Source organism: Oreochromis aureus, linkage group 19 (assembly GCF_013358895.1).
Source record: "Oreochromis aureus strain Israel breed Guangdong linkage group 19, ZZ_aureus, whole genome shotgun sequence".
In the NCBI taxonomy this organism is placed as follows: domain Eukaryota; kingdom Metazoa; phylum Chordata; class Actinopteri; order Cichliformes; family Cichlidae; genus Oreochromis; species Oreochromis aureus.
This window is the reverse complement of record NC_052960.1, coordinates 20,304,922-20,331,485: the sequence shown is the minus strand read 5'-3', so window position 1 is coordinate 20,331,485 and position 26,564 is coordinate 20,304,922. Positions and strand designations below refer to the sequence as shown.

Here is a 26,564-nt window from a genome sequence, read left to right as displayed (position 1 = left end):
AAGCAGTGAAGAAAAGGCACAGCTATGGTTATGGTGCTGTTGGCACACATTTTCCCCTCGGGATCACAGGAGGCTTGGGGAAGGGCAGTGAAGCATTAAGACGGCCCAGTTTTCACCAGTATCATTCTAATTTTGGCAGTGGAAGTGGGATAGTGTTTAGGGTCACTTTAAAACATTGTGACATTCACACTCCTTGTGAGGCACACAGAAAGAGGGAGCGTTAAGAAAATAAGGGTCAGAGATGAGAGATGTCACTAGGTCACGTCTCAGTGGAGCATTAGACGTCCTCTCTTCTCATTTTACCTCATTGTGACCCATTCGTCTGTCATTCCCTAACATTCCTAGTGTTAGTCCGCAGTAGTTATAGGATTGTAATTGAAATGTTAGGTCTGCTCTTGCCTCACTTGTGGGGTTTTTTTTTTGCCTATTTCTTTGTTTCTATTGATGAGATAGTTTGTGCTGTGGAGAGCCTCAAGGCTCTGTTCATGGTCCTATTTTATTTCCTGTTTATTCACTAAATATTTAAATTCGTCACTTTAATATAGCATGTCATCTTTATGCCAAAATCTGACGTTATGATCACATTAATTTGTGTAAAATCAGATCAGAGAAACTTAATTAATCCCACAGGGAAATACATACAACAGGCAACTATAACTATGAATATAAATATAAAAGAATACAAATATTAAATGTGTCTGGGATATTATAGGTAAATATACATCGTGGCTTATAATAAGTAATGGAGTGCAGTGAGGGGTGTTTAGTCCTGTTCAGTATGGGTAGGTGTGACCCAGTTAGAAGAATTAAAGAGTCTGATAGCAGCAGGAAGGAACAACCTCGTGTGTTGTTCCTTCACAAAGCGAGGTTGAAGGAATGTGTTGCTGAAACTGCTCTTTCGGATTGTCCAGTGTGTTATGAAGGGGGTGGGAGTCATTGTCCGTGATTGCCAGGAGTCTTGCCAGCATTCTGTCACCAACCACCTCCTCCATACTGGAGCCAGCAGAAGTTAGCATAGCTTAGCAAATATACTGGGAGCAGGTGTAAGCAGCTAACTAGTTGAGCCAGGTCTGTTAAACTGTTTTCCGCTTTTCCTGTTCTTCCTTTAAGGCAAGCTAACCATCTTACAGTTGTAGCTTGAGATTTAACAGACATCCAGTGTTATTTACATAGTGCCAGTTCACTACAGCAGTTATCTCAAGACACTATGTTGTAAGATGGAGCATAAAATATTAGGGAGTGAATTCCAACAATCATATGATACTCAATGATGATGGTAGGAAAACCCATCTTCTGATAGAACATTTAGCAAAAAAAGGAGAACGTCAACGTGAAGTTTAAAGGCAACACGATGATCCTTTGACGATCCTACAGTGATTGATGCTCATATTAAATAGGGTCTTAGTTTATTATAAAATACACACAGAGCTTCTCTGCTAGAGTCCTGGAATAAAAATATTCAGCTATAAATGACCATAATAGGTCCACTTTAAGCTGTGCACTAAAAGTCTGTCACATCTGACTCTTGATTTCTTTTTATATTAAGAAATTTGTGCAAAAGCTTTTCCAAGCAGCACATAATTATTCCTCCAAAAAATATATTCTATCCTTTAAATCATTTCCCGTGGCAGCTGGTGTATTATAAATTATTTTCCTCAAGCCACTGAAGATTACAGATGGTTCCAAGTGTTGAATCTTCTAATAAAGGCATGGTGTGGGGTTCTGTAGGGTTTAGAATTCAATATAATAGTTTAGTTTTACCTGTGAGGCTTCTTGGAGTAAAACCCTCAGACTGTATTTCTAACTTATGTTAATGTCCTTCAGGTTTGACATTTGTTTTCTTATTTCCTGGCTTTATTCAGGTGGAGAAGATCGATTGGAGTACATGGACGTGTGTCCTGGGAACATCTGTTGAGGGCATCTGGCCTGTGATAAGCGAGGTCGCTGAGGTGACCGCTGCCTGCCTTAGTAATGACAGGAAGGTGCTAGCAACAGGAGATGATCTAGGATACATCAAGCTCTTCAAATATCCTGTCAAGGTTCGACACAGTGCATAATTCTCCGTATTATCTTGTTTGAAGCTCGCGTGACTCGAGTTACAAGTTTAAGTTGTGCAAATTTTATGTTAATTATGTGTTAATATCACAAATGTTAAATAGCGTCCTTCTCCCCCAGGGGAAGTATGGAAAGTTCAAACGCTACGTGGCCCACAGCACACATGTTACTAATGTGCGATGGACCCACGATGACAGCCTCTTGGTGACAGTCGGTGGGGGTGACACGTGCCTCATGATTTGGGCCCACGAGCCCGAGGGCCACCGGGAAATCAGACAGTGTGACAGCGAGGAGTCGGATATTGAGAGCGAGGACGATGGAGGCAAGAAATTAAGTTCTTCTAAGATTTTTATTTGTCAGACATGATCCTCTTGTCGAATGAAAAATCTAGTTTCCTTTTGCCCACCAGGTTATGACAGCGATGTGACGAGGGAGAACGAGATCAACTACACCATCAAGGCCTTATCCACCAACATGCGACCAATGACGGGCGTGAAACCCCACTTGCAGCTGAAAGAGCCCTCTGTGGATGAAAGGTATTTCTCACTGAAGCAGTGACACGATAATAATAACGAGGCTTTTGTGTCAAGCTAAAGCCAAACCTGACTTCTTCACACAGCCCTGTCCTGTCCCTTTCCTTTTGAAATAACTCTGCCTTTTCTGCTCTTCTTTCCTTTAATGGCTGTCCATCTGTCACTATCCTGCTCCATTATTTTATTCCACTTGAAGACAAGGGGTAGTCAGGTAAGTTCTTGTAATTATATAGAGAGATTTTGCTATAGCAATAAGCATACACACATAGGCAAACTGTATGTAACAAGAATTTAAAAAAAGAAAGCGTGGCCTTGATCCCATTACATGTTTTCACACATTCACCATAATCCTTAGTTTTTGTAGACATTACCCATCTGAGATGACCAATATTAACTTTACTCATATAGCAGCTCTGAAATAAAGATTATAAACTCTTTGACAGACAAGCAAAAAGCAGAACACCACATTCAAACAGGAAGTTGATCTTTAAGGCCACAAAAGGATCAAATTAAAAGGTTAATATAAGGAAAAGGGGATGGCAAAATGCACAAATCAAATTTTCATTCCAAAAAGGAGCAACAGTTAAAACACAAGAAAAGATAGGATTACATAAAAGCTGTGCTACAAAAATATGCTTTAAGAAGTGATTCGAGGGAAATCTGCAAGCCTTATCTTTCAAGTCAGGTCATGCTATATCCAAGCAAAGCATTATCACCTTTAGAGTTAAGCTTTGAATCTAGAGTGGCTCCTCTTGCGAATCTGAGAATCTTAACATTTCTGCCGTGCAGCCTGGGGCACGACACAGACATGTGTTAAATGTTATCAATAAAAATGTTAAAAATGGAAAGAAGCCAGAGTTGGGGTAATGTCCTAAAACCAGTGAGACGTTTGACTTGATGCTGATTCTGAACTGGTTGTAGGCGGGAGAGTGAGGAGCGAGTCGCTATAGTGAAGCCTTAAGAAAATGTGAAAAAGTGCAAAATGAATAACTTTTCCCAAGTCAGAATTAATGTAAGAAAACAAATGGCTAAATCAGTAGGAAAGGATGTGATTGAGTGCGACGCTTTCATGTGAAAAAAGTGCAGATACACCTGGCAAATTCACAGCAAGCCATATTTGTCTTGTCTTCGACGTAATCTATATCTAAAATCGTAAAATGTTGAAGGTGATAAAAACAAGAAACAGGCTTCATATGGCAATATGCATAGGGATACAAGCAGGGATCAAAACGCAAACATCAGAAGCACAAAGAAACAAACATGACAAAGATGGATGAAGTAGGACTATATGCAGAGGTGATTGACAGACACAGGTAGGAAACAAGAAACAGGTAAAGACAATGAGGGTGTGGCACACAGTCATTAAAGAAAAAATTGGAAATAAAAGCAAAAATGATAAATGGACTTGGACTTATAAAGTTCTCTTTTACTTTAATTGAACACTTGAGAACTTTTAAGTACAAGCCACATTCACCCATTCATGCACACATTCATGCACACATTCATACAGCGCTTTCTTCTATGGACTTATGCACTCTAACACACACACACGCACTCATACAGATGAAGTGAGGCCAAGTTGGGTTGGTATCTTGCCCAAGTACACTGAAGCGGGACATCTGAGAAAACCAGCTATCAAAGACAACCATAAATAACCAAAAGACAAATAAGTATTGCTGAGACATGAGCATGTACGGAGCCCTGCAAGGGACATTGGAGAAAAAAACTGTAAAGCACTGAGTTAATGTCTTTGTTGTTGATGCCAAGCTCACAGTAAAAATCTCTGAATCTCTCTGGCAGGTGTGTGACTTCCATCTCTGTGGTTATTTCCCAGGTTTCAGTACTGATTTGAAAGTGCATGAACTTAAATGAAAAACTTTTGCGCGATCTTGCAAAAATATATCTTCAATTTTTCCTTCTCCTGTGTCCCTTGTAGGGCTCCTTAAACAGGAACACCAAACATGGTAAAAAAAAAAAAAAAATGATGAGAGAATACAGAAGAGTGCGAGAGAAGGAACATAAGCAAGACAGAGAAACACAAGAAAATTAGAAAGAATCACAATAAAAACAACACATCGACTGATGATCATGTTCATTTTCTTTCTTGTCTGGAGTTCATGTTTGAAAAAACCTGGACAAATTATATCCCTGTTTTGGGCGTTCTCACTACCAGGAAAACTGGGGCTCAAAGTTAAATAAGACATTGAATTATTTTGCTGCAGTGTCCTGTCCTCGTTCGTAGTCATCGCAACAGAATCTGAACAAGTAATACTAAATCTTTTTAACAGTCAGAGACTTGGGGAGAAATGGGAGGATTATAGTGATATCAAGCAATAAGAAATATTAACATTATACATCATCATCCCTTTAAAAGTCTTTTTAAAGATCGGTTTCTTATTGTTCCAGATCATGGATTATGAACTTTCCCACAATTATAAAACATCTCGAATGCATCACCGACTGTTGGTGCTTCAGATTTGTTCTTTCACAGATTGATTGATTTATTTATTTTTTTGACATCGATGCAACCAACCACGCAGCATCTTCTGGGCAGCGGTTGTCATAGAAATGGACTTTGGTTGTCATGGTTACACGGCGGCACTGACTCTTGTATTATATATCCTCAGTGGCTGAGGTGTTGCTTTGCACGTGTCCGCCTGGCAGCAGTGAGCGCTGTGGGAAACCTTTTTTTCTAACTCATGTTTTTTCTTTGTCATTGCTGCCATGAAGAGGATCGAGGTAAGCTCCTCATTGTGTTTTTCTACTCTTCATTTTCTCCTCGCTATCGCTTTTCTGGTCTTTTTCAGAAATTTTAAAAGAAAATAAATATTATCAGTCTTTTTCAAGTGCGTTCACAGCCCTCTTTTGCACAACTAATCTGACCTGTATTAACTACCGTTTGTTCATATAAAGTTACAGGAGTTGGCTTGTAGAAATCTGCTGTTTTTGGATTGTTGGCGGTCCTGCTCTGACCTCTTGCCTCTTACCCTTGACCTCAAACTTGCACAGAATTTCAAGCGAAGCCTAACTTTTAATACACAGCAGGAGTTTCAAATATTTCAATATTGGCTCACCAACAAGTCTAATTCAGCCTATTGGATGGCTCTGCAAAGTGTGGAAACTGCAGTAATGTCATTAATTACACCACTGCTCCCTGTGTGGGGATGCTAGCTTTACTTTTCCATAGTTTGAACCGTGAATAAATACTGCTATTGTTCAGTCACTAAATCTCAAAAAGTGCACTATACTAAGATATATTTTTAAAATTGCTTTTATTTTACTTGCCATATTTCAGACATTCATCTAGTTTATAAAGGGATTTTTAAAGTTTGCGAAAAAGAATAATACATTTTGTCTGAGTGGGGTAAATTGTGTCTTTCATTTGGGTTTGTGTTTCAGCTTTTTTAAACTCTTTGCTGTGATTCAGGTGAACATTATTAGAATTCTGTTACTTACTAAAAACAGAAAATTTGGTGTGATATTGTGATTGAGACTGAACTGAGTTTGACAGCCCTGATTTAAAGAAACACAAGAGCTGAATTTCCAGCGCTTCCAGCTCTACATGAGTAGTTTTCTATTGGAGTTTTGTTTAGTTGTTTTCATCACCCACAGGGTTGTGCAACATGAATTTGTCTGCCAGGGTGAGGCTATCGTTGCAGTGACATCCTGGGACATTTGAGGGGTGACCATTCAGTGGAAATGACCTGAACCGTGCTTTGGTCACGCCAACACAACTTTTCGCATCATCAGCCCCATTTCCCAGATTCCCAAGCAACTTTTGTGCTCACTGGAGGAGATCCAGCACACTTCGCATGGGAACAAAAGAGGGACAGAACAGGACCTCAGAGAGATCTAAAAATAGCAGCCAAGCTGAAAGCTGTCAAGAGAAGCCTGAAGAGATGATCCTGAAGGGGAAATCATCCAAATTTAAACCAGGAAACGATTTCTGTTTTGTCAAACCCTTGCATTAAAAAACGAGTCTGTCTGTCACCTAAGTGTGCTCGAGGCAAACGAGGCACGGTTTAACAAAGTCCTTAGGATAAGATTCTTCATTGTGCAAACTTTTGTATGCACAAAATAATGAAGAATGAACAGGTCTAACTGTTGGTTTAGTCCCACATTATGGAAGCATAGTGATGGCATTCCTATGACTATTAAAGTAACATCAGTAATATGATCAATGCACTGAATTGATGTCATGCCACTGTGTTCATATATATTCATGGTTTTTATGGCAGTAGTTACTACTGACCACACATGTTTATTACTCCTGAACTCCAGTGCTTTCATTTGGTGGTGTTCAAGACGTTCATTTGTCCTGGATACTAAACCTGTCGTGAGCCTCTTTAACTTAATTTATAGCATTCATTCTGTTCTTCACACACTACAATAACTTTTGAACTGTGATGGATCGTGAGCCAGTTGAGCTACCACGTCATTGATATTCCAGTTTATTTTGTGTTTCAGCTCTAAAACAGTAGAGAGGCAGCTTGCTTTTGATATTAACCACTAATTACTAAAATATACTATAAGAAGTGTAGTGAAGTTCTTAGGTGGAACCAGTTGCTGACACAAGTTAATAATTTTTAAAAAATGCTTGAGGAAGATGACTCGTCGATCTGAAGCTAGACTGAGTACGCACCAGGGAGAAGGCTAATAAGACAGCAGTAAATTAAATCAGACAATAATGAAGGCACGATTGGAAACATAAGCAGGAAACTTACCCTGAAAATTAAACAGGAAGTAAGTAAAAGTGATAAAGAAGAGCTCACACAGCCAAATACAGGAGACACAGAGTGCTGTGAAGAGTAAGCAGTGTTATATTCGTGTAACAACCATAGTGCAATGATCCTTATTATGTTCGTCATCATCATTATTACTGTCAGCATGAAAAGCAGCTCTACGGCAACTCTCTTATCGCAGCTGTCTGTTTCAGGCCTCCTGTCAGCAGAGCGCTGCCACAGCCAGAGAAGCTGCAGACCAACAATGTCGGCAAAAAGAAGAGACCCATCGAGGTAAGGACCTGATGTCAAGGGTGCTGGTTTCATTTGATCCCTGGCAGGGGTGTGGTGATCGTCACATGGAAGATTTTGAGTGTCAATCACTAATTTTCTCGCATTGCAGTTCTTTTCCTGCATGGATTCATTGTGAAAATGAATTTATTAAATAAAAAATTGGGCACCAGCTAACAGGCATTCCAGCCGTCTGGACTTTCATACAATTAATCTCATGTAATGTAACACACGTGTAGGTGTGATGCACTTTGTGTTTTATTTTTGCCTGGTTTCAGATTGGAGGGTAAAAGATTAATGAGTTTCCAGTTGTGCCAGATATTTTCCTTTTGCTTGGGGATATTGATAAGTACGTTTATTTTGATTTATTACCCCACTGAAATGTCACAGCCGTTATGTGTTTCTGTGAGATTTCGGCTCGTGCCCTCTGTTCTGGGATGTTTTTTAGGAAATGTGTGCACCTCAACTAGGATGCAGGCTGAAAACAAGGTCAGGGAACAATATGTTAAGATTTGCATCAAACTAGCAGCAACACTTTAAAGCTTGGAAAACGCTTTAAAACAAACAGTACAACTTAATTCAGATGTTGTTAACAGGCTGTGTGCCCACAGGTTCAGAGAGGTGCCACAACCCCTCTTAACTGTTTTATCAGAGGAGACAAATGCATCCATTCTAAATATTGAAGGACACATGTCCCCTGCATCCACTGAAATCTACACTCATGCCTCATATTCTCACCTGAACACATTAATACAGATACACAGATGATGTATTTATGTAGACCCAAGAAGGCTTGTCTGTCTTAGATTAGTAGATGATTGAGAATGCTGTTTTCTAATGTGATTATTTCAGCCAAAGACATTGCATGCTCATCCTCAGTCCGCATAGCCTCTCTGTGGATGAAGATGATGATGATGCTCTAATCGAATGATGGCGATCTTCAGCGAGCAAGCTGGCCCTGAAGATCTTGGTTGTCATGGCGTTAACCTTTCTGACTTTCAGATCGCCTTTTTTTTTTTCCCCGACTCTCCCACAGGAACTGGTGTTAGAGCTGGTGTTTGGTTACCGTGGCAACGACTGCCGCAACAACGTGCACTACCTGAATGAGGGGACTGACATAATCTACCACACGGCCTCCGTCGGTATTGTCCTCAACTTGACGACCTGTAAGTCGGCAGAAGATCGACTAAACCATCACAGCAAAAATTTCACGTATTTAATGTAATGTGTGTATGTGTGTATTCACACAGCCTGCCAAAGTTTCTATGTGGAACACAGTGACGACATTTTGTGCCTGACCATCAATCAACACCCCAAATTCCCCAACGTGGTGGCAACTGGCCAAGTAGGTATGTTTGTGAAAAGTCGCCCTCCTGTGTCAGCAGCTGCTTCTTTCTCTAGTCTCTGTCCTGTGTTGGATTACCATACATCCCCCTCTTATAAGCTCATCAGCACAATCAACCAAATCTCCAGATCACCATTTTTAAAACATGACTACAGATGAGGACAACATTATTAGCGCTACTATGAAATTTTACATTTTTGTTGAAGTTTTTCCAATGCCACTTGAAAAAGCATAATGCCAAAATATAAAAGAAATCAGTTTAGACTTGAGAAAACATGTCAAGAAGTGGAGTGAGAAGCGTCATCAAGAAATTCACAGGAAGCTACGTTGTACAGAACAAGCCTGGCAGAGTAAGGAAGAGACAGATTTCAAAGACTCGTGGGAGATGTGCCTAAAGACTCCAGAACAACTGCCAAGACTTGACTTAGCCGAGTCATTCTCCAGAAGACAATCACTAGAGCTCTGCAGAGGAATGGACTGCGAGGTTGGAGAGCAAGAAAACTCCAGTTCTGCAGAAGAGACACCTTCAAGTCAAACTGAAGTATCCTAAGGACAACCTGCAGAAAGATTATGGATACTGGAAGTGTGTCCTTTGATCATATGAGATGAAACTAGAGCTCTTTGGACCCAGAAGCTGCTTATGTTTGGAGAAAGAAGGGAGAGGCCTGCAACACAAAGAACGCCATCCCCACCGAAGCTGTGCGGATGCTTCAGTGTGTCAGGAACTGGGAATGGGGTCAAGGTGGAAGAAAATCATGACGGAAGATTTGGGAAGAAAACAGCAAAAGCAGCAAAAGTGTATCTGGGTCGTTGCATTGTCTTCCAATACGACAACAACCCAACACATACATCACTCCTGGTGATGAACTACCTCCGGGAGGACAAGGTGTTAATTACTGACCTGCACAAAGCCCTGACTTGAATCCCACTGAAAATCTGTGGGGTGAACCGGAAACTACTGTTCACGTCAGAAGATCATTAAAGCGAGATAAGCTGATTTCCAGAAGAAGAATGCGCTCCGATTTCAGGAGACGTGTGAGACTTGATGAAAACTACAGCAAACGACTGCAGGCAGCAAAATCCAGCAAAAATGATACACAAATAGCATCAGAGGGGTAATAATTCTGACCCTTGTAGTTGTTAGCTTTTGTAAAAGTTTGAAAAAGCTGTGTTAAAAAGCACTTAGGGAAGTACTTCAAAAAAATGACACTTTCAAAGTAAGGCTACTAATTCTGTCCTCATCTGTACCTGTAGGAATTTATTAAAAGTATATTTTTCTATCACATTTTCTCACATCGTAAAAGAGAAGTGACAAAGAGTTGTGACAGGATAACTGGTCTCATTTTAATTTGGAGATCACTTTTGTTAGCTAGTTTAAAGGCTAATGGTTTTGTTGAAGTTTTGGTTACCACTGCTGCTCAAAAGCCATGTTTTTGTCAATAAAAGTGTTTTTTTATTTTGGTTTACAGGTGATATCGGTGACATGTCAGGTAAGAGTTTAAACATTCAACAACTGTTAAGGATCTGACCGCTAAGTATGTGAAGTCACTGCCATCTAGTGGCAATATTTACCTTCACAAAGTTGCCAAATAAGAATATGAAATTTGTAGAGAGCAGTGTATAAAAAAAAGAACTTTCAGGAATAGAAAATCGTATCTAAAGGTGTAATTAAGAATTAAGAATAACTGCGATAAAGTGTCTGTTTGCTTTCCCTTAGCCACGTCTCCGTCTATCCATGTGTGGGATGCCATGACCAAGCAGACGCTGTCGGTGCTACGCTGTTTCCACGCCGGTGGGGTTTGTTCTGTTAGTTTCAGTGCCACAGGAAAACTTCTGCTGTCTGTGGGCCTGGATCCCGAACACACTGTCACCATCTGGAAGTGGCAAGAAGGTACGAAAACAAAAAAGCACTTCCCTGATTTTGCTCCTGGGATTTTCACTGACAGAACAAACACGCTTGCTTTCAGGTGCCAAAGTGGCCAGCCGGATAGGTCACACCCAGAGGATCTTTGTGGCCGAGTTTCGGCCGGACTCAGACACACACTTTGTGTCTGTGGGCATCAAGCACGTGCGTTTCTGGACGTTAGCTGGCCGAGCTTTGCTCAGCAAGAAAGGCGTGCTCAGTACCTTGGAGGACGCTCGGATGCAGACCATGCTTTCTGTAGCATTTGGAGCTGTAAGTTAATCCCGTGATGCCTGTTCTGCCTCCAATTTTAACACGCTGTTTGTTTTTACCGCGTGAATCAGGTCTAATACTATTCACAGCTCAACAGATGCCACACTGTATGCTTGAATGTGCTGTGAACTGTTTTTGTGCTGCTTGCTCTGCTCTCTTAGGCCACTAGATTAGTGCAGATTTGTTTTCTTTTCAGAATAACTTGACATTTACAGGTACCATAAGTGGGGATGTGTGTGTGTGGAAGGAACACATTCTAGTAAGAATAGTGGCCAAAGCTCATACGGGCCCCGTGTTCACTATGTACACCACACTGAGGGACGGCCTCATCGTCACCGGAGGCAAAGAAAGACCGTAAGTTCTTCTCTGTTACATTCATGTGTTTTATTCCATATTAGTAAGATGTCAGGGGTAGATGGTGTATCTGGTTTCAATTTGAGGAAACACCTAGCAGGAAATAATATTAAACCTAATGTTTAAAAATGCATATTAACTGGATTAAATACATGTAGGTATTTAAGATATGAATGAAAGAGATTCCCACGGTCATTTTCCACAGGTCAAAGGAGGGCGGTGCTCTGAAGCTCTGGGATCAGGAGCTGAAACGGTGCAGAGCCTTTCGGTTAGAAACTGGACAGATCATAGACTGTGTTCGCTCTGTATGCCGGGGAAAGGTAGGTCACAAATCGCACGGTGCTACTGATTCAGATGACTTTCTTTTTAAATCATCATCAAGACTCGGTTCACAGCTTTCAAGACCCAAAAAATAAAACCCTCCTTAATTATGCCTTCACTTTTCTCAAGACCAAACTTGTTTTGTAAATGCTGAAGTTACCACTGTTTCCGTGATAATAGTTATCTGATACATCATAACTAAAAAAAATATGACAACGGTTTTCAGATTTGAAGTCGGCAGGTGAAATTTCTTCAAGTGCAGGTGAAAGAATCCCAGTAGCAAAATGCTGACCAGTGTTATCTCTTTTGATGTGCCAGGGTAAAATCCTGGTGGGGACCAGGAATGCAGAGATCATTGAAGTAGGAGAGAAGAACGCAGCGTGCAACATCCTGGTGAACGGACACATGGACGGACCTATATGGGGTTTGGGCACGCATCCTTCTAGAGACGTGTTTCTGTCGGCCGCAGAGGATGGCACTGTTCGTCTGTGGGACATCCCAGAAAAGGTCAGGTCTTACGTTGAACAGAGCAGCCTCAGATTTACATCGGCTTGTCAAGAAGTTAACAGAAATTCTGTGCTGGTTTTTCATCGCTTTGTCGGGGGAACAGAAGATGCTGAATAAGGTGAACCTGGGCCACCCGGCGCACACCATCAGCTACAGTCCTGAGGGAGACATGGTGGCCATCGGCATGAAGAATGGAGAATTCATCATCCTGCTGGTCGCCTCACTCAAAATCTGGGGGAAGAAAAGGGACCGGCGTTCACCTATTCAGGATATTAGGTAATGACAGCACACGAAGCACAGTCAAACTTTCCTTCAGTAAAAACTTTTTAGTGTGTCTGAAAATCTTTTCTTATTTATAAAAGAACATTTTTGTAATCAGGAAGGACGTTAGTGAGGTGGACCGTCTTGCCAGTTTTGTCATTATTTATACCCTTCAGCAGCCACTGCCAAAAAATGATCAATTTTTAGTTTCAAGCTCCCGACAAAATGTTTGTGTGGATTTCAAAGGATTAGGGCTGAAGTCAGCGAGTGCCAGCTGGATATGGATTAAGAGTAAGACATTTGTCTGGGACACATTATGATTTACACTGTCCAGAGCAAGGTTAACTAAAACTAAACCAAAAACTAAAATTAGATGTGAAAAAAGACATTTTAGTCAACCAAAAACTGAAACTTTGTGAATTAGAAAACTAAAACTAAAATCAAATATAATCCTTAGTTTTAGTATCTGTCAAATATTTTATTACAACTTGCCTCATGAGTCACTGAAAGACACATTTATTGAGACTCTGGATGTCTACAATAGCATGCCACACTACTGATGTTATTTGTCACTGTGATATGTTGAATGAACCATCTAAACTGAAGTATACCCCAACTCTCCTTGGCGTACTGTTAAACAAATCTGAGGAGACTTTTGATTTCATCTCCTTCTTCGCAGGTTCAGTCCAAATTCTCGCTACCTGGCTGTGGGCTCCAACGAGTGCGCCGTTGACTTCTACGACCTGACGCTCGGCCCGCAGCTGAACCGCATCAACAGCTGCAGGGACATCCCCAGCTTTGTGATGCAGATGGACTTTTCTGCCGACAGCAACTACGTCCAGGTGTGGAGGGCTCATTAACTTGTTGCAGGCGAGAGTGAGACGCCGGCGTGCTGATACTTCTCTAACCTGCCATGTCTTTAAACAGATATCCACGGGTGCTTATAAACGGCTCGTGTACGAGGTGCCATCTGGGAAGCAGGTCACAGAACAGTCTTATATTGACAGGATCACCTGGGCCACCTGGACAAGGTGAGGGTCACACTAATAAGAGTAACAGAAGGCATCCTTACTTATTTGGAAGCTAAGGAAAATGTCACTGTGTGTGTACCCAGTGTCCTTGGGGACGAGGTCGTAGGTATCTGGTCCCGTAACACTGACAAAGCAGACGTCACCTGTGCCTGCGTGTCCCACTCGGGCCTTAACATCGTCACGGGCGATGATTTTGGGATGGTAAAGCTGTTTGACTTTCCCTGTCCAGAGAAATTTGTAAGTACGATTGCATAATTTTATGATTGCGATTGTGTTTGATGTATTAGGGCAGCACCTGTTTTCTACTCCCGACATTTTTCGGGCAGTTTTAGTAACCCTTTGGACATTTTTAGGTATTTTTTTGGCGATCTGTGCTGCTCATCTTAATTCCAGTCTGTGTCTCCGACGCCCCCTAGTGGCAATAACAAACAAAAAAATAGTAATACATGCAAACCTTATGTCTGAGGGGATCAGTGAGATAAATGGGCTGAAAGAAGTGCACTGGCTCTACTAATTCTTGTCAGAACTATCACATTTTTCAACAATAAAAACTTTTTATTTGATGCCACAAATCCATGTAAAAGTGACACTTTGCTAGTAGCCTTCAGAGCTGCCTCAGTTCCTTGTGGCAACAAGGTGTTGGAAACATCTGCAGAGATTTTGGTCCATTTTGATACGATTGCATCTCACATTTGCTTCAGATTTGTTGGATGCACCTCCATGATGCAAATCTCCTGCTCCACCACATCCCAAAGGTGCTCTGTTGAATATAGATCTGGTGACTGTAGAGGTCACTTGAGTACAGTGAGCTCATTGTAATGTTAAACAAACCAGTTTGAGATGATATGAGCTCTGTGGCATCGTGTGTTATCCTGCTGGAAGCAGCCGTCAGAAGATAATGACACTGTGGTCATAAAGGGATGGACGTGGTCAGCAGCAATACTGAGGCAGGCTGTGGAGTTTAAACGATGCCCATTTGGTACTAAGCAGTCCAAAACGTGCCAAGAAAATATCCCCCCACACCATTACAGCAGCAGCAGCCTGAACTGTTGATACAGGCAGGGTGGATCCATGCTTTCATGTTGTCTATACTAAATTCTGACCCTACCATCTGACTGTCGGAGCAGAAATCGGGACTCATCAGACCAGGCGACAGTTTTCCAATCTCCCATTGTCCTATTTTGATGATAGAAGCTACCACCAAGTTTGTTTTTCTGTTGATGTGCTGGTTCAGCATGAAGGTTCAGTGTGTCTTCAGAGATGCTTTTATGCACTTTAGTGAGTTACTGTTAGCTTTCTATCAGTTTGAAGCAGTCTGGCCATTCTCCTCTCACATCAACAAGACATTTCCACCCAGACAACTGGATATTTTTCTTCTTTTCTGACCATTCTGTAATCCCTAGAGATGGATCTGTGAAAACATCCCAGAGAACTAGACATATATATTCTCCTTTCAACATGTGATTTTATGACATATTTGTAATGTCAAGCAGCTGAACAGGTATACCTAATAAAGTGGCCATAGAATTTCTTTTTATAATCATGGGATGAGTTAACTGACAACTGACAAATTGATCACCTAGAAAAATTAACTTTATATAATTGTTATATATAATATAATTTACTCAAGCCTAATAGACAATTTTGTTTATCAAGTGAGCAGAAATAACAGAAAAATGCAGATTTCTGTTAAACACAATGACACACCCATTGCTCTGCTATAAGTTTACGCATGTGATCCACGTGTAGATAATATATAAATGTGTTTGTGCACTTTAAATACTATCAGTAACAGTTTATATAAATACTTTCTGTGTTCTGTTTCAGGCCAAACACAAACGATTCCTGGGCCATTCTGCTCATCTGACAAACGTACGCTTCACAAACGGAGATCGCTTCGTCGTCAGCGCCGGCGGAGACGACAGAAGGTATGACCGAGAATCCAAATTACACCATCGTTTACAAGTGTTTCAGTCTCAGTGTTGTGACGCAAGCCTTTTCTTTTATGTCCCTTCCAGCCTCTTTGTGTGGAGGTGTGTCCATGCCCCGCACTGAGGATCACACTGGGATCATCCAACATCAGAAAGTCAGGGGTCAGAAAAAAACAGAAAAGAAAACTAAAGGATACATTTGAACAACAAGGAGGAAGAGGAGGAGTAGGAGGGACCTGGCAGCTTGTAAATGAGATAAACCAGTGATTCGACTTACTGCCTCAAAACTAGGTGCATGCATATGTGCAAGGCTCATCTTCATCACAGTCCTTGATTGTGAAAACAGGCAGAGGGCATACAGCCCTGCTCTCCTAACATCACATCGTCATTGAGGAAGAGAAGAAAAAAACACCTAATATGTGCATATCATTTCAGTGATGCATTATTTCTTTTTTTGAAAAAACAAGCTTATCTGTGTACGTGTCCCAAATAGCAGTTTTGCCATGTGGCAGGCCTCTGAAATTGTGTTACTGACAATGCCATTTTTCAAAAAAGGAAACAAACATGTAGCAAACTGAATTAGCCTTAATCTGAGTGTTTATAAGGGTTTGGATTCTTTTTGTATTGTTTCATTTTATTTATTTATTATTTTTTTTAATTTTTTGGCTCATGCGGTCATCTGTTTATTCTGTTTTGAACTGGTAATTCCAAATCCTGTGGCCTTCCTCCTGAATGTAACATCCACTGTTATGTTCTGGATGTCAGCATGCCAAAGCATACTATGCACTGTACACCTGACCTGCTCACTGTGTCGCCCTGGTGGTTCATTTACGACGTGATAACGTGGTCGTGCTGTTGACTGGTTGACCTCAACCCCCACCCAACCTACCCCACCCGCCCTCCGCAGTGTTCCCCTCATGTCATATTAACGTACGTGTTTGAGGATTCGTTTGTGATTTATTAAAGGGTGTGTGCATGGCTTACGGGAAGACAATCTGTCTGAACCAAATTCCTCAGAAAACAAAAAGAACAGCTGTAAATTGAGATCTCGTTGCACTTGTTGCAGTTCCAGTGGTCACTTTTTAGTGTGCTGCTACGATATGTTGTTGTTGCATTTTCATGATTATGAGCGGTGTGATGTTTTTTCAACAGTGCGTTGATGTTTCGTGAAATAAGATATTGCTTAAATGGAATGTTTATCAGAGAATATTAAAAAAAAGTGCAAAAGATTTCCTCCTTGTATTAAGACTAACTACTAAAAAAAAAGTTGCTGCATATTTTGATTTACATTTCACCAGTGTATATACCATTTGTAGATATTCTTTTTGTATATTTTTGTGAGATGTTTCTTAAATTCCACTTTATTAAAAAAATAATTAAAATAAAACACAACCATGATCTTTAAAACTTGGACTCATCCGTGTTTATTGAGACCGATGATGCTTGAGAATTGCTCAAATATTCCCTAATGCAGTTATTTTTAGAAAAATTATATTGCTACAGTTGTTTTGCAGTTGGGTGAATTCTGACAAACCCATCCCTGGCTCAGGTTTTCCTTTCCAAGATGAAGTATCCTAGACCACCTCCAGAGTGAAGGTGCCAAACTAGATCCAGCTCTACGTGTTTCCATCAAAAAATTAGTGACAGCAGAAAATTTGAACCACAATGTTCATCGATTTAAGAAGGGCGACCACAAGAAACTCGGCTTGCAGATTCTGCCCCATGATCTTCTCCCCAGGTACACGTTTGCTCAGATTTATTCGGGACAACAGCTTTTGCCACATTATGACTTCTAAAGTTTAGTTTTGTTGCACAGTAGGTTGTTTTTTAAAAGTAACCAAAGCAAGAACGGGCTCCACACCAGCATCATGTAGGAACTTAAAATGTGCTTGGCACTTTGTGAGAACCAGGTTTGAGAATTAGTGCATCTTGTTGAACTTGCACTGTGAAACTCTATTGAACTTTCTTGGTCTCAAACCTGTCCACATGAAGGTTGGTTCCCAAAAGACAAATGGGAAAAACTGACTGCACTGACACCATGGCAGTAAAAAAAAAAAAGGTATATTAGAAGGAAGCTTAAAGATTCCTTTATTTGTGTTGTGATTGTACTATATACAAGGGTATCTCTCAGTTGTCCTTCATTCTACTGCCTGTGACCTGGAAATCAATTTAGCTTGCCATGTTAAATGAGATCTCAGTTCATAATATGGAACTGCAGAAGGGGAGACAGAAGGAGATTTTAAAGGAGGATAACCAGGTGAGTCCTAACTGGAATATACAAATTGACAAAAGAAGAAAGGGGGCCATCGTCTTTGTATTTAAGCTTACTTTGGTTGATACCTACGAGCGGCCCAACATAGCAGACTTCCTGGGATCACTGAGACACTTGAAACACCTCCGCTAAGCAAAGGAGGCAATTCATGGAGATGTTGTGTTTCACGAGATTGTGAAAGTACCACATTAAAAACAACAGAACACGTGAAAATCTTAAATGTGCTTAATTTATTACACATAAAACAAATATACTTTAGAACTTTATATATATTTATCGTCTATTTACATATTTTACAAATCTAAGAACTGAATACTCACATACTTCATGTCAACCTTTTTTAAAGTACTGCTAAATATTGACTGTCAATGAGCATCATCTCCTATCTTGTACACAATTTGAAATAGAATACTGTTTACATCTGTTGTTCATTCAGTTCAAGTCATTTTCACAGCAAAAAAGACAGCAAATTTTAATCTACCAGTTTTAGTGTCCAGCTGTTAAAAGTGAAATGAATTATGAGCGGGTCCCAGTTTATTAGGTACAGTTATATATATATTAGTTATCTTATGCGCTCAAATGAGAAATATCTCTTCATATTTTATCGTTTTGCACATGTGCACCCAATAAACTGTGAAATCAGAGTGCCGCATATTACTGCTGCAGGCGTTGGGGAATGAGTTATGCCGGATCATAGTTTGACAGAAAAGGAACTGCCACAGGAGCAGCCGTGATCAGCTTGTGGGTTCTTGAGCACTTGGAAGGTGGAGCGAATAAGCTCCTGACTGAAGTCCACCGTGGATCCTTTCACAAATTCCAGGCTCTCCTGGTCCACAATAACGCCAACTCCTCCTTTCTCAAACACTCTGAAAGCACAGCAGTGGCACAGCTGATAAAAAGGCCATAAGGAAACAACAACAAGGAACATGTATCACTAGATTATGCAATAAGGAAATCTTGATTCGGGGTTGTTTACCGGTCGTCCTCATTCTTCTTCCTGTCAACCGAAAACTTGTACTGAAACCCGGAGCAGCCTCCACCCTCCACATGTATTCTCAGGTACTCGCCCTTTTCCATGATCTCCCCTAATCTCTGCATTAAATAAGCACATTAGATATAACATATGAGGTACACATACTCATTTATCAAGACAGAGAGTGAATGATAACCAATTTTGGCCAGCTGGGGTCTTTCTGTGTGGAGCATTTTCGCACTAAACAATTTGGAAATGGAATATTTAGCAGAAAAATCAAAATGATAAAAACACTGATTTCTATTTCTGAATTAAAAGGCATCATAAGGAATGTGGTGAAAAAGATGTGGTTGTCTTTCCTGAGATGCTGCCACTGCTTTTTGTTCTGGGTATTTGTGTATTTTAAATTACATTTGCTGTTGCTGCATTTCTGATATGTTAGGTGTTTGTATGGCTGTTAGCTCATAAAAAGGATTAGATCTAAAAGCACATGGGACTTCCTGGTAGAATAAAAGTAAGTTCTAAGGAAGAAAAACATTTTTTGGGAATTAAGCCTCTCAACGTGTAAAAAGTGTCTGCAGTTTTCTGATGCTGGTGTTTGAAAGTTTGAGATCAACTGTATCTCGTTGTCCCTGGGCTGATTATTGTATACAGTATATTAGTGTGTAGCTCTGTGTTCAAACATATGTTCTCTGATTGGTACAGACCTGGAGTTTTTCAGGGTGGATCTACAACATTAGCACACTTTGAAAACTCAAGTTTAAATGCATTTTTATCTGAATAACTTTTCACCTTGATAAACTCTATTGGTAAACTTGATTTCTTGATGAATTCTCTCCCAAGATGGGAGACATTTTTTTTTTTTAAATTGTGTGTGTTTTAGTATTTACAAAAATTAAACACTAGAAAAACTTAAAGTGTCATGGCATCCCCAAATAACAGGGTTAAATAAGATCACTCTAATTGGTCTCTGATGAAGTCAAAAACTTAGCCTGAATTATGGTTTTAGCACTTTCTGACTTGGTGTTACAGCTTTTGAGGTTTTAGCAGAAAACAGCAGTTTAAGAGTGTGTCCTAACCTTCACGCATGACTCAGTGAGGTGTACTTTATCTTCAGATGAACCTGACACCCCTGGCTTCTCCTGGGTGGAGGCGCTGCTGTAGCACCGAAGCCCGGCTACATAAAGCGACTGGGAGTTGCGAGGAAGACGGTGTAATTGCTCAGTCACATTGAGGATGTTTGGGAGAGTGGATGCCCTGCAAAACAACAGCTCACATGACAGCACTGCAACGTTGCTAACAAGCCTTCTAGCTCGTTAGCATAACGTTACTTAATGGTAGCATTGAAGGCTAACCTGCTAACTAGCTAGCAGTAGCTACATTTTTCACATCATCAGGACTTTATTAGTTATTACTTTTTTCAGAGAGACGTTTAATATGTCCTGCAATTTGTGAGAAATTAACTTTACCTAGCGAGGGTCAATAATCTTGACTTCGACGCAGATATCATTGTTCCTCTCACGAATGACATCTTCCATAACAGATGTTGCTAAACCCCGCCCCTACATCGACGTATATTATCATGCCCATGTTAGCCATTTGATTCGTTGTACTAGCTGCCAATCATGAGTCATTGGGTATTCGATACCTTAGTCGTGGCTTGCAGGCATACCGCTTCTCAGCTCTTTGCCGTCTTCAACAGTTTACTTATAGGTGGAGCTTAGAGAGAAGTTGTGCGTTTCACATCTGATGTTTTGATCCTCCAATTACAAGGCAGAAGGCGGGTTATTAAGAACGGAATTGCGTTTCCTGACAGGCTCACCTTCGGGTGGAGAACACGCCAGAAACCTTTTAAATACGCGCCGCCTTTCGTAGCTGACAGTGCAGGAAAAAAGGTGGTAACCCTTACGACGTCGTCAGCTAAAGGTATAGTTTATAGAGTTATTGAGTTTATATCGCGATGTTCACCAAAAATTATATGTTTTATTTTGCAATTTTCCGTCAAGTTTAAGTAAATGTCGTTGTTATTAAACTTTGTACTCAGTGCTGTACTAGAGACGTCCGCGGGACGAACAAGCAAGTCATCTGACTCGAACACTGACTGCGGGGATCCAGTTTGTTTTCCTGTGGAGTAAAGATGTTTTTTGTTCCTTAGGATCACACACAGCAAAGGGGGAAACATGGACGCCCGGACCGGTTTCATTGTGTTGTGCTTGATTGGATTCAGCTGCGCGGAAACAGTGAAATATATAGATTGCGGTAAGTTACGAGTCACGCTGATGGTGATGATTCACTTCTCCCTTTAAATGCTAACTAAGACACTAATTTTAAACCGTGTGATCTGTCGAAACTGTTGAATGTGCGGTTAATACACTTGTTTGTTATTAAACTTATTAAATCTCATTAATCAGTTTCGTAGACTAGTTTTCTGTCACTTATAGTCTTGGATATTTTAATTATTGATTGTCGTCCTTCAGTTCAGATTCCAGGATGGGTCTGCATGATTCAGCTTAAGTCATGTGTTTTTGTAATATGAGTGGTATTTGTCAGGAACAAGACTCAAGAAATTCAAAACTGGTATTGGAGTGCGAGTAGATGACTCATAGATATCGATGTCTCAGTCTCTAACATGTACCAGTGCTTCCTCATGCTGCTTGTATCAAGAAAACAGGAAAGCTGACTGAGAGAATTGTGCACTTTGTTTTTTTAAGTGCACAATAAGCTTTCAGCTTATCTAACCTGTCCACCACCACGCTAAAAACAGAGGTAGCACCGTTCACGCCTGGATCTACATGCACACACATCCCTACATGTCCATAATATAGCTACTTTATTGCACTAAACATCCACACAAGCTCTTCTTATATATTGTGAACAATCCTTAAACATTTACCACTAAATAGTGAGGCTTTGTTGATGTAACCAAATGCCACTCTGAGCAGGACCTAGACTGAACAATTGCAGTTTTGTAATCTTAGTTTGTTTGTGGTTAATATAAACTTGAACTGTATTTGTCTTGCAAAAGCATGAATCTGGTGGTTTAGTTGCACTCTGCGATGAGTTCACTTCAATTTTAAGAAACTTTTTTTAGGTAGAACTGTAAGCATGCACACTGTGAAATCCCTCCCAATCGTGTTTTGTTTGTCCATGTCTCTCTTCAGGCTCTGTTTCTGGGAAAGTGGTGACGGTTGAAATCACCCCTTGTCCCAGTCAGCCCTGCAAGCTAAAAAGGGGAGACTCCTACACTGTCAATGTGACATTCTCCTCCAGTGAGTGAGCCCCATCTTTTAGAAATGCTTCTCCCAACGTCCAGAATATAAATGCATTTATTTTACAACTAAAGCTTTAATCGCATCGTTGTGTTTGCTTCAAGCTGTGCCGAGCCAGGAGAGCACTGCAGTGGTTCACGGTGTCATCGCTGGCGTTCCTATCCCCTTCGCTATTCCGATTGTAGACGGCTGCAAATCTGGAATTGAGTGTCCCATCCAGAATGGGCAGACTTATCACTATGTGGCTACGTTACCTGTAAAGGACGAGTATCCAGCTGTAAGTAGTTCATGCCACCCTGGCAACAGTCGTTTGCTCCTCTATACTGGTCATTATCAGTTTCTTTCCTGTCTGCAGGGTGTTGTAATGTGACAAATCTGCATTTAAAGGTCTTCATGGTTTTATTCTATGGAGATTTAAACAGTAATTGACTCCTTCAGGTCATGACAAACTGTGTTAGCTGGGAAAATGTGTGCAAGCATGACTATAGTCTCTAATATTCCATCATAATGATTTTGTTAATGTGTACGACTAGTTTTGCTTTAAGTTTTCAGCCTGTATCAGTAATTCTGGACTCTGCTCTTGTACCCTTCTTTATTTCTCTTTTCATTGACATCGAACATGCACTCTGTTCACTGGCCACTTTTTTCTTTCTTTTTTTTCCCTCCAGCTCAAGCTGGTTGTGGAGTGGGAGCTAAGAGATGACAACAGCAAGGATCTCTTCTGCATCAAGTTTCCAGTGGAGCTTGTGTAACAAACAAACAAACAAACAAGTAAATGCCTCTGAAAGGGAACTGGTTTTGTTAAAATGACAAGTGTTCTACTAACACTGAAAGATCTTGTTTTATATCGATCAAACTGATTTATAAGTGTTCACTAGTTTGCAAGACTTTATCGCACATCTAAAATTCTGCTGAAATTAGAGGCTTTGTTTTCTCCCCACGATCTTCCTAATAATCAAATTACGAGTTGTGGATGTGTGATTGACCCTGAACTACATTCCACTGCTGTGCAACTGTCTTGTCTTACTGGCTGCTGTGTAGTCAGAGAAGGTACATGCTGTGCTTTCTCTTTACTATGAATTTTGTAATATTTCTTGTTGACCATGTGCAGCAAGATTTAAGGAAGTGAATTGTTAAAGAAAATTCTAATGGAGCTCTAAATGTGTGCCCAAATGGCGTTTTTTGTTACATGAATGTGTGTTTTCAATAAAACTGTACCTTTGTCAAACACCTAAGGCTTGTATTTTGGTATTCAGGGTATCCTTCCATCATCTGGGTTCACTTACCCGAACACTGTCACAAAAGCCCAGGATTTACCATATAAATGACTGTAGAAAGCTTGGTTCATATGACAGGCTTGACACTGGCAGCATCTGACCAATAAGGACTAAAATGTCAACAGCACAACAGCTGATTTCTTTCTTCTTCTTCCCTTTTAAAAAAAAAAAAAAAAAAAAAAAAAGGAACATGAAACTTTACTATAGGGGAAATGTGAGGTTAAACATAAAAGCAAGAAAGCAGTAGTATGAGTGTGTAAGAGGAAGAGCTTTGTAGAGTGTTCTAGTTGGATGTTTGAGAATTGATTCATATTTCATTAAATTGTTTTAGGACTTTTTGGGGGGGGGTTTATGCTCTCTGTTGATTAAATAGACTGAGCCCACTTTTATATTTACTAAGTGCAAATAAGGCACCAGGTTTATAATAATTTATCGGGACTTTATAGAATAATTTGTTTTTGCAGCCAACAGAAGGGGGGGGGGGGAACCAACAGCAAGGAATGGTCACAGAAACGCTGACATGACACACCACTGAAAACCTTTCCGCCCTCATAATCTGCACGCGGGCCCAAGGAGCAATCTTCAAGGAATGGTGATGCTGTTTTCTGGTCTCATTAGGTGGTGATTTCATACCTGCTAATCTCTATTCTGAGAACCTACCCTGCTCTGCAGAATAAGTTACCATGGCAAAATAAGAAGTGAGCCAGACTTCTGGTTAACCCTAAAGTTACCTGGATAAAAGAAGAACCTGTTTTGTAGTTCAGGCATCTGGTGACCCGTCGGGGAACTTCCATAACAACTTGTATAATAAAGTTATATAGTCAGACTGATACGAGGAAATTGCTTTTATTTATTTCCTTTTATTTCTTTTGGCTCAACCTTTTTTGGTGTCATCAGGTGTAACCAGGCAGCTCGGAAAACACATTCTTCAAATGAGGAATGAAACTACACTGATTAAAAAAAAAAAAAAGGGGGAAAGCTCAATCATCACAGTTTAATGCAGTTAAACTTCCGAGATATCAGTCTGTGCAGTAAGGAAGTGTAAACTGTTGTGAATCCATTTCTCCTGCCTTGGTACAAATGAAAGTGACAAAAGGTGCACTGCTGAGGCAACAAGACCACCGTCAAGAAGGGAGCCAGCCAGTGGCAGCCACAGGTCATCGCTCTCTCCTGATTCCTCTTAACAAATTTTCTAGTTTTGCTTTTTCCCAGTGTCCTTGTCATTGCTGATAGCATTAGACCATATCTGCAGCCCTCGCACGTTACACGTCAAGTTAAGCTTCTCCTGGTTGGCACATTTGGAAGAGTGTGGAAGAGATACCAGGAGACATGCCATTAAATGAAGAGAGCTGGACAGGGCTATAGAAAGGTACTGACCCAACAGTCTGATTTTGACAGTGGTGAAAAACATGTTTGTAAGTAGCCTGTTCTGGGTCATTTTGTAGGGCTCTGGCAGAGCTTCTGTCCAACCTCACTCAAACGAGCAGATGCTGCTCCTGCTGCTGGGCTGATGCCCATCTAGGGTCCTGTCCAGCTCTCCTTGTGTCTCCTTGTATCTCCTCCCCATATTACCCTGTGCAACTCCATAATTAACCTTTGTGTGTGAAGAGAATTTCCTATTTACAAGAACCAATTGGAGCATGTTATATAGATAACACAGGCTCTGATAGCTGTAATAAAATGTTATGTTCAGCAGTATTGGACGCTGCACTGAGTTCTAGCAGGACAAGCACAGAGATCCACTGTCAGAGGCCATAAGAAGATCATTTGCAATCTTCACTAAAGCTGTTTCTGTACTGTGATGAACTCTGAAACCTTACTGAAACCATTCCTCTGCAGGCGATCGTGTAATTGTTTTATAGTTACTCTACAAGAATCTTTAGATAAAAGGAAGGTTGGAGATTGGCCTATATTAAGCTAAGAAAGCTGGGCCAAGTTTTAGGTTTCAATGCTGCCAGCTTGAAGGCCTGTGGTACGTAGCTGATTGATAGAGACAGGCTGATCATATTTAAGACTGAAGCGTCAATGAATGCACTTTGAGCAGTCTTGTAGAAATGTAGTCTAAAAGACACGCTGATGGTTTTAAGGAAGTAATTACCAAAGTTAACTCAGAAAAATCAATTTGAGAAAAACAGTATAAATAAATATCAGTGGTGCTGAAAGTAGCTCTGTATAATTTAACGTCTGTGAGATGGTTAGGAGTATTTTTTCTCAAATGATTAAAGTTTTATTTGTGAAGAAATTCATGAAGTCATTACAAACAGAGCTCAAAAGAGCTCTCCGTTTTTGTCCGCCTGGCTACAGCGCTGCAGAGAAACCTAGGGTTGTTCTTTTCTTGACTCAATGATGAATAGTAAGATGTTCTAGCTTCTAGGTTTTTTTAAATGTAAAGCAGCAAACAGTTTCTCCAGGCTAAATGATAATCTGCTTATTAGTGAGATGCCCTTTCCTCGCCACCTTAAGTTATTTGCTTTAAGGTGCGTGTTTCTGAACTTTACCAGGGAGTCAAATACTTCTGATTTGGGCCTTTTTCAGAGGAGCTACAGTATCCACAGTCGTACACAGTGAAGTTGTAACACTATTAACAAGATAATCAATGTCTATGGGGGTAGGGCTTCTTGTCTGTCCTTGTATGCTATGTGTACATGCTTAAGGCTCTACACCCCTGGGTTGCTTTGTCTTGTTTTACTGTTCTGTTTTTGAAACAGCAAATCAAACCATGTTTTTGAGTGGTTGGATTTTTTTAATTGGATCTAGAAACAAATGACTGCCCGGATAAAGGTTTTTATGCTGGCTTTAAAACTGAAAACCATGACAATGCAGAGATGTGCAAAGTTTCCCACTAGCTCCTTGGGAATTACCTTGTTGGTGCAAAAACCCTTACTCATGTCTGGCAAAGCAAATTAGTAACACTAACATAAGTAACAAAGTCCCTAAAGATACAATTTAAATTTGGTTCTTTGCCAGTGTCTGTTGGGGTAGTTAGTTGCCTTTTTATGGTTAAATGACTCATGGGTAAAAGAATAAATAATTTTTAAAAAATCCCTCTGAAAATGGTCAGTTAAACAGACCAGATTAAAAATGAGGGAAAAAGCAGCCAATGTAAAGAAAAACTTGCCTGGAGCCTTGAGAACTATTGCACAGACCACTTTAAAAAAAGGAAGACAGCCTGTCTCCTTGGAAGCACAGTATAAAGAAGAAAGGGGTGACTCAAGAGTTTTGCACAGTTCTATGGTAAAATAAATGT

General features: G+C 40.4%; 3 protein-coding genes across 4 annotated transcripts in view; 2 read left to right on the top strand and 1 right to left on the bottom strand.

Annotated features, from left to right (window-relative positions):
* eml5 (EMAP like 5) overlaps positions 1-16,908 on the top strand; it is a 47,774-nt gene extending 30,866 nt beyond the window's left edge. The window contains exons 25-43 of one of the 2 annotated variants that reach the window (XM_039603289.1): positions 1,863-2,039; positions 2,176-2,377; positions 2,465-2,591; positions 2,785-2,799; positions 7,525-7,603; positions 8,637-8,766; positions 8,851-8,949; positions 10,415-10,435; positions 10,663-10,836; positions 10,913-11,121; positions 11,318-11,475; positions 11,681-11,795; positions 12,115-12,303; positions 12,407-12,579; positions 13,244-13,406; positions 13,492-13,595; positions 13,679-13,832; positions 15,423-15,523; positions 15,614-16,908. In XM_039603289.1, the coding sequence (XP_039459223.1) occupies positions 1,863-2,039; positions 2,176-2,377; positions 2,465-2,591; positions 2,785-2,799; positions 7,525-7,603; positions 8,637-8,766; positions 8,851-8,949; positions 10,415-10,435; positions 10,663-10,836; positions 10,913-11,121; positions 11,318-11,475; positions 11,681-11,795; positions 12,115-12,303; positions 12,407-12,579; positions 13,244-13,406; positions 13,492-13,595; positions 13,679-13,832; positions 15,423-15,523; positions 15,614-15,650 (2,427 nt within the window). In that variant the 3' untranslated portion in view covers positions 15,651-16,908. The remainder of the gene's footprint in view (positions 1-1,862; positions 2,040-2,175; positions 2,378-2,464; positions 2,592-2,784; positions 2,800-7,524; positions 7,604-8,636; positions 8,767-8,850; positions 8,950-10,414; positions 10,436-10,662; positions 10,837-10,912; positions 11,122-11,317; positions 11,476-11,680; positions 11,796-12,114; positions 12,304-12,406; positions 12,580-13,243; positions 13,407-13,491; positions 13,596-13,678; positions 13,833-15,422; positions 15,524-15,613) is intronic. The other variant, XM_039603290.1, reaches the window with a different exon arrangement.
* Positions 16,909-18,008: 1,100 nt separating this feature from the next.
* On the bottom strand, positions 18,009-20,431 carry isca2 (iron-sulfur cluster assembly 2). Its single transcript, XM_031759616.2, has 4 exons — positions 20,241-20,431; positions 19,851-20,028; positions 18,775-18,890; positions 18,009-18,664 (listed from the first exon to the last, which is right to left on the bottom strand). The coding sequence occupies exons 1-4, from the start codon at positions 20,300-20,302 to the stop codon at positions 18,490-18,492; spliced, it is 531 nt and encodes a 176-aa protein (XP_031615476.1). The 5' UTR covers positions 20,303-20,431; the 3' UTR covers positions 18,009-18,489.
* A 130-nt stretch (positions 20,432-20,561) lies between these two features.
* Positions 20,562-23,270, top strand: LOC116335840 (NPC intracellular cholesterol transporter 2). The gene is made up of 5 exons (XM_031759617.2): positions 20,562-20,697; positions 20,927-21,030; positions 21,933-22,040; positions 22,145-22,317; positions 22,709-23,270. The coding sequence occupies exons 2-5, from the start codon at positions 20,952-20,954 to the stop codon at positions 22,790-22,792; spliced, it is 444 nt and encodes a 147-aa protein (XP_031615477.1). The 5' UTR covers positions 20,562-20,697; positions 20,927-20,951; the 3' UTR covers positions 22,793-23,270.
* The last annotated feature ends 3,294 nt before the right edge of the window (positions 23,271-26,564 follow it).

Coding starts and splice junctions, on each gene's coding strand:
- isca2 (XM_031759616.2), bottom strand. CDS start 20,302: ATGTCATTCGTGAGAGGAACAATGATATCTGCGTCGAAGTCAAGATTA. Junction 18,891..19,850: donor TCACTGAGTCATGCGTGAAG/GTTAGGACACAC, acceptor TATTTAATGCAG/AGATTAGGGGAGATCATGGA. Junction 18,665..18,774: donor AAGAAGAATGAGGACGACCG/GTAAACAACCCC, acceptor CTGTGCTTTCAG/AGTGTTTGAGAAAGGAGGAG.
- LOC116335840 (XM_031759617.2), top strand. CDS start 20,952: ATGGACGCCCGGACCGGTTTCATTGTGTTGTGCTTGATTGGATTCAGC. Junction 21,031..21,932: donor AGTGAAATATATAGATTGCG/GTAAGTTACGAG, acceptor GTCTCTCTTCAG/GCTCTGTTTCTGGGAAAGTG. Junction 22,318..22,708: donor TAAAGGACGAGTATCCAGCT/GTAAGTAGTTCA, acceptor TTTTCCCTCCAG/CTCAAGCTGGTTGTGGAGTG.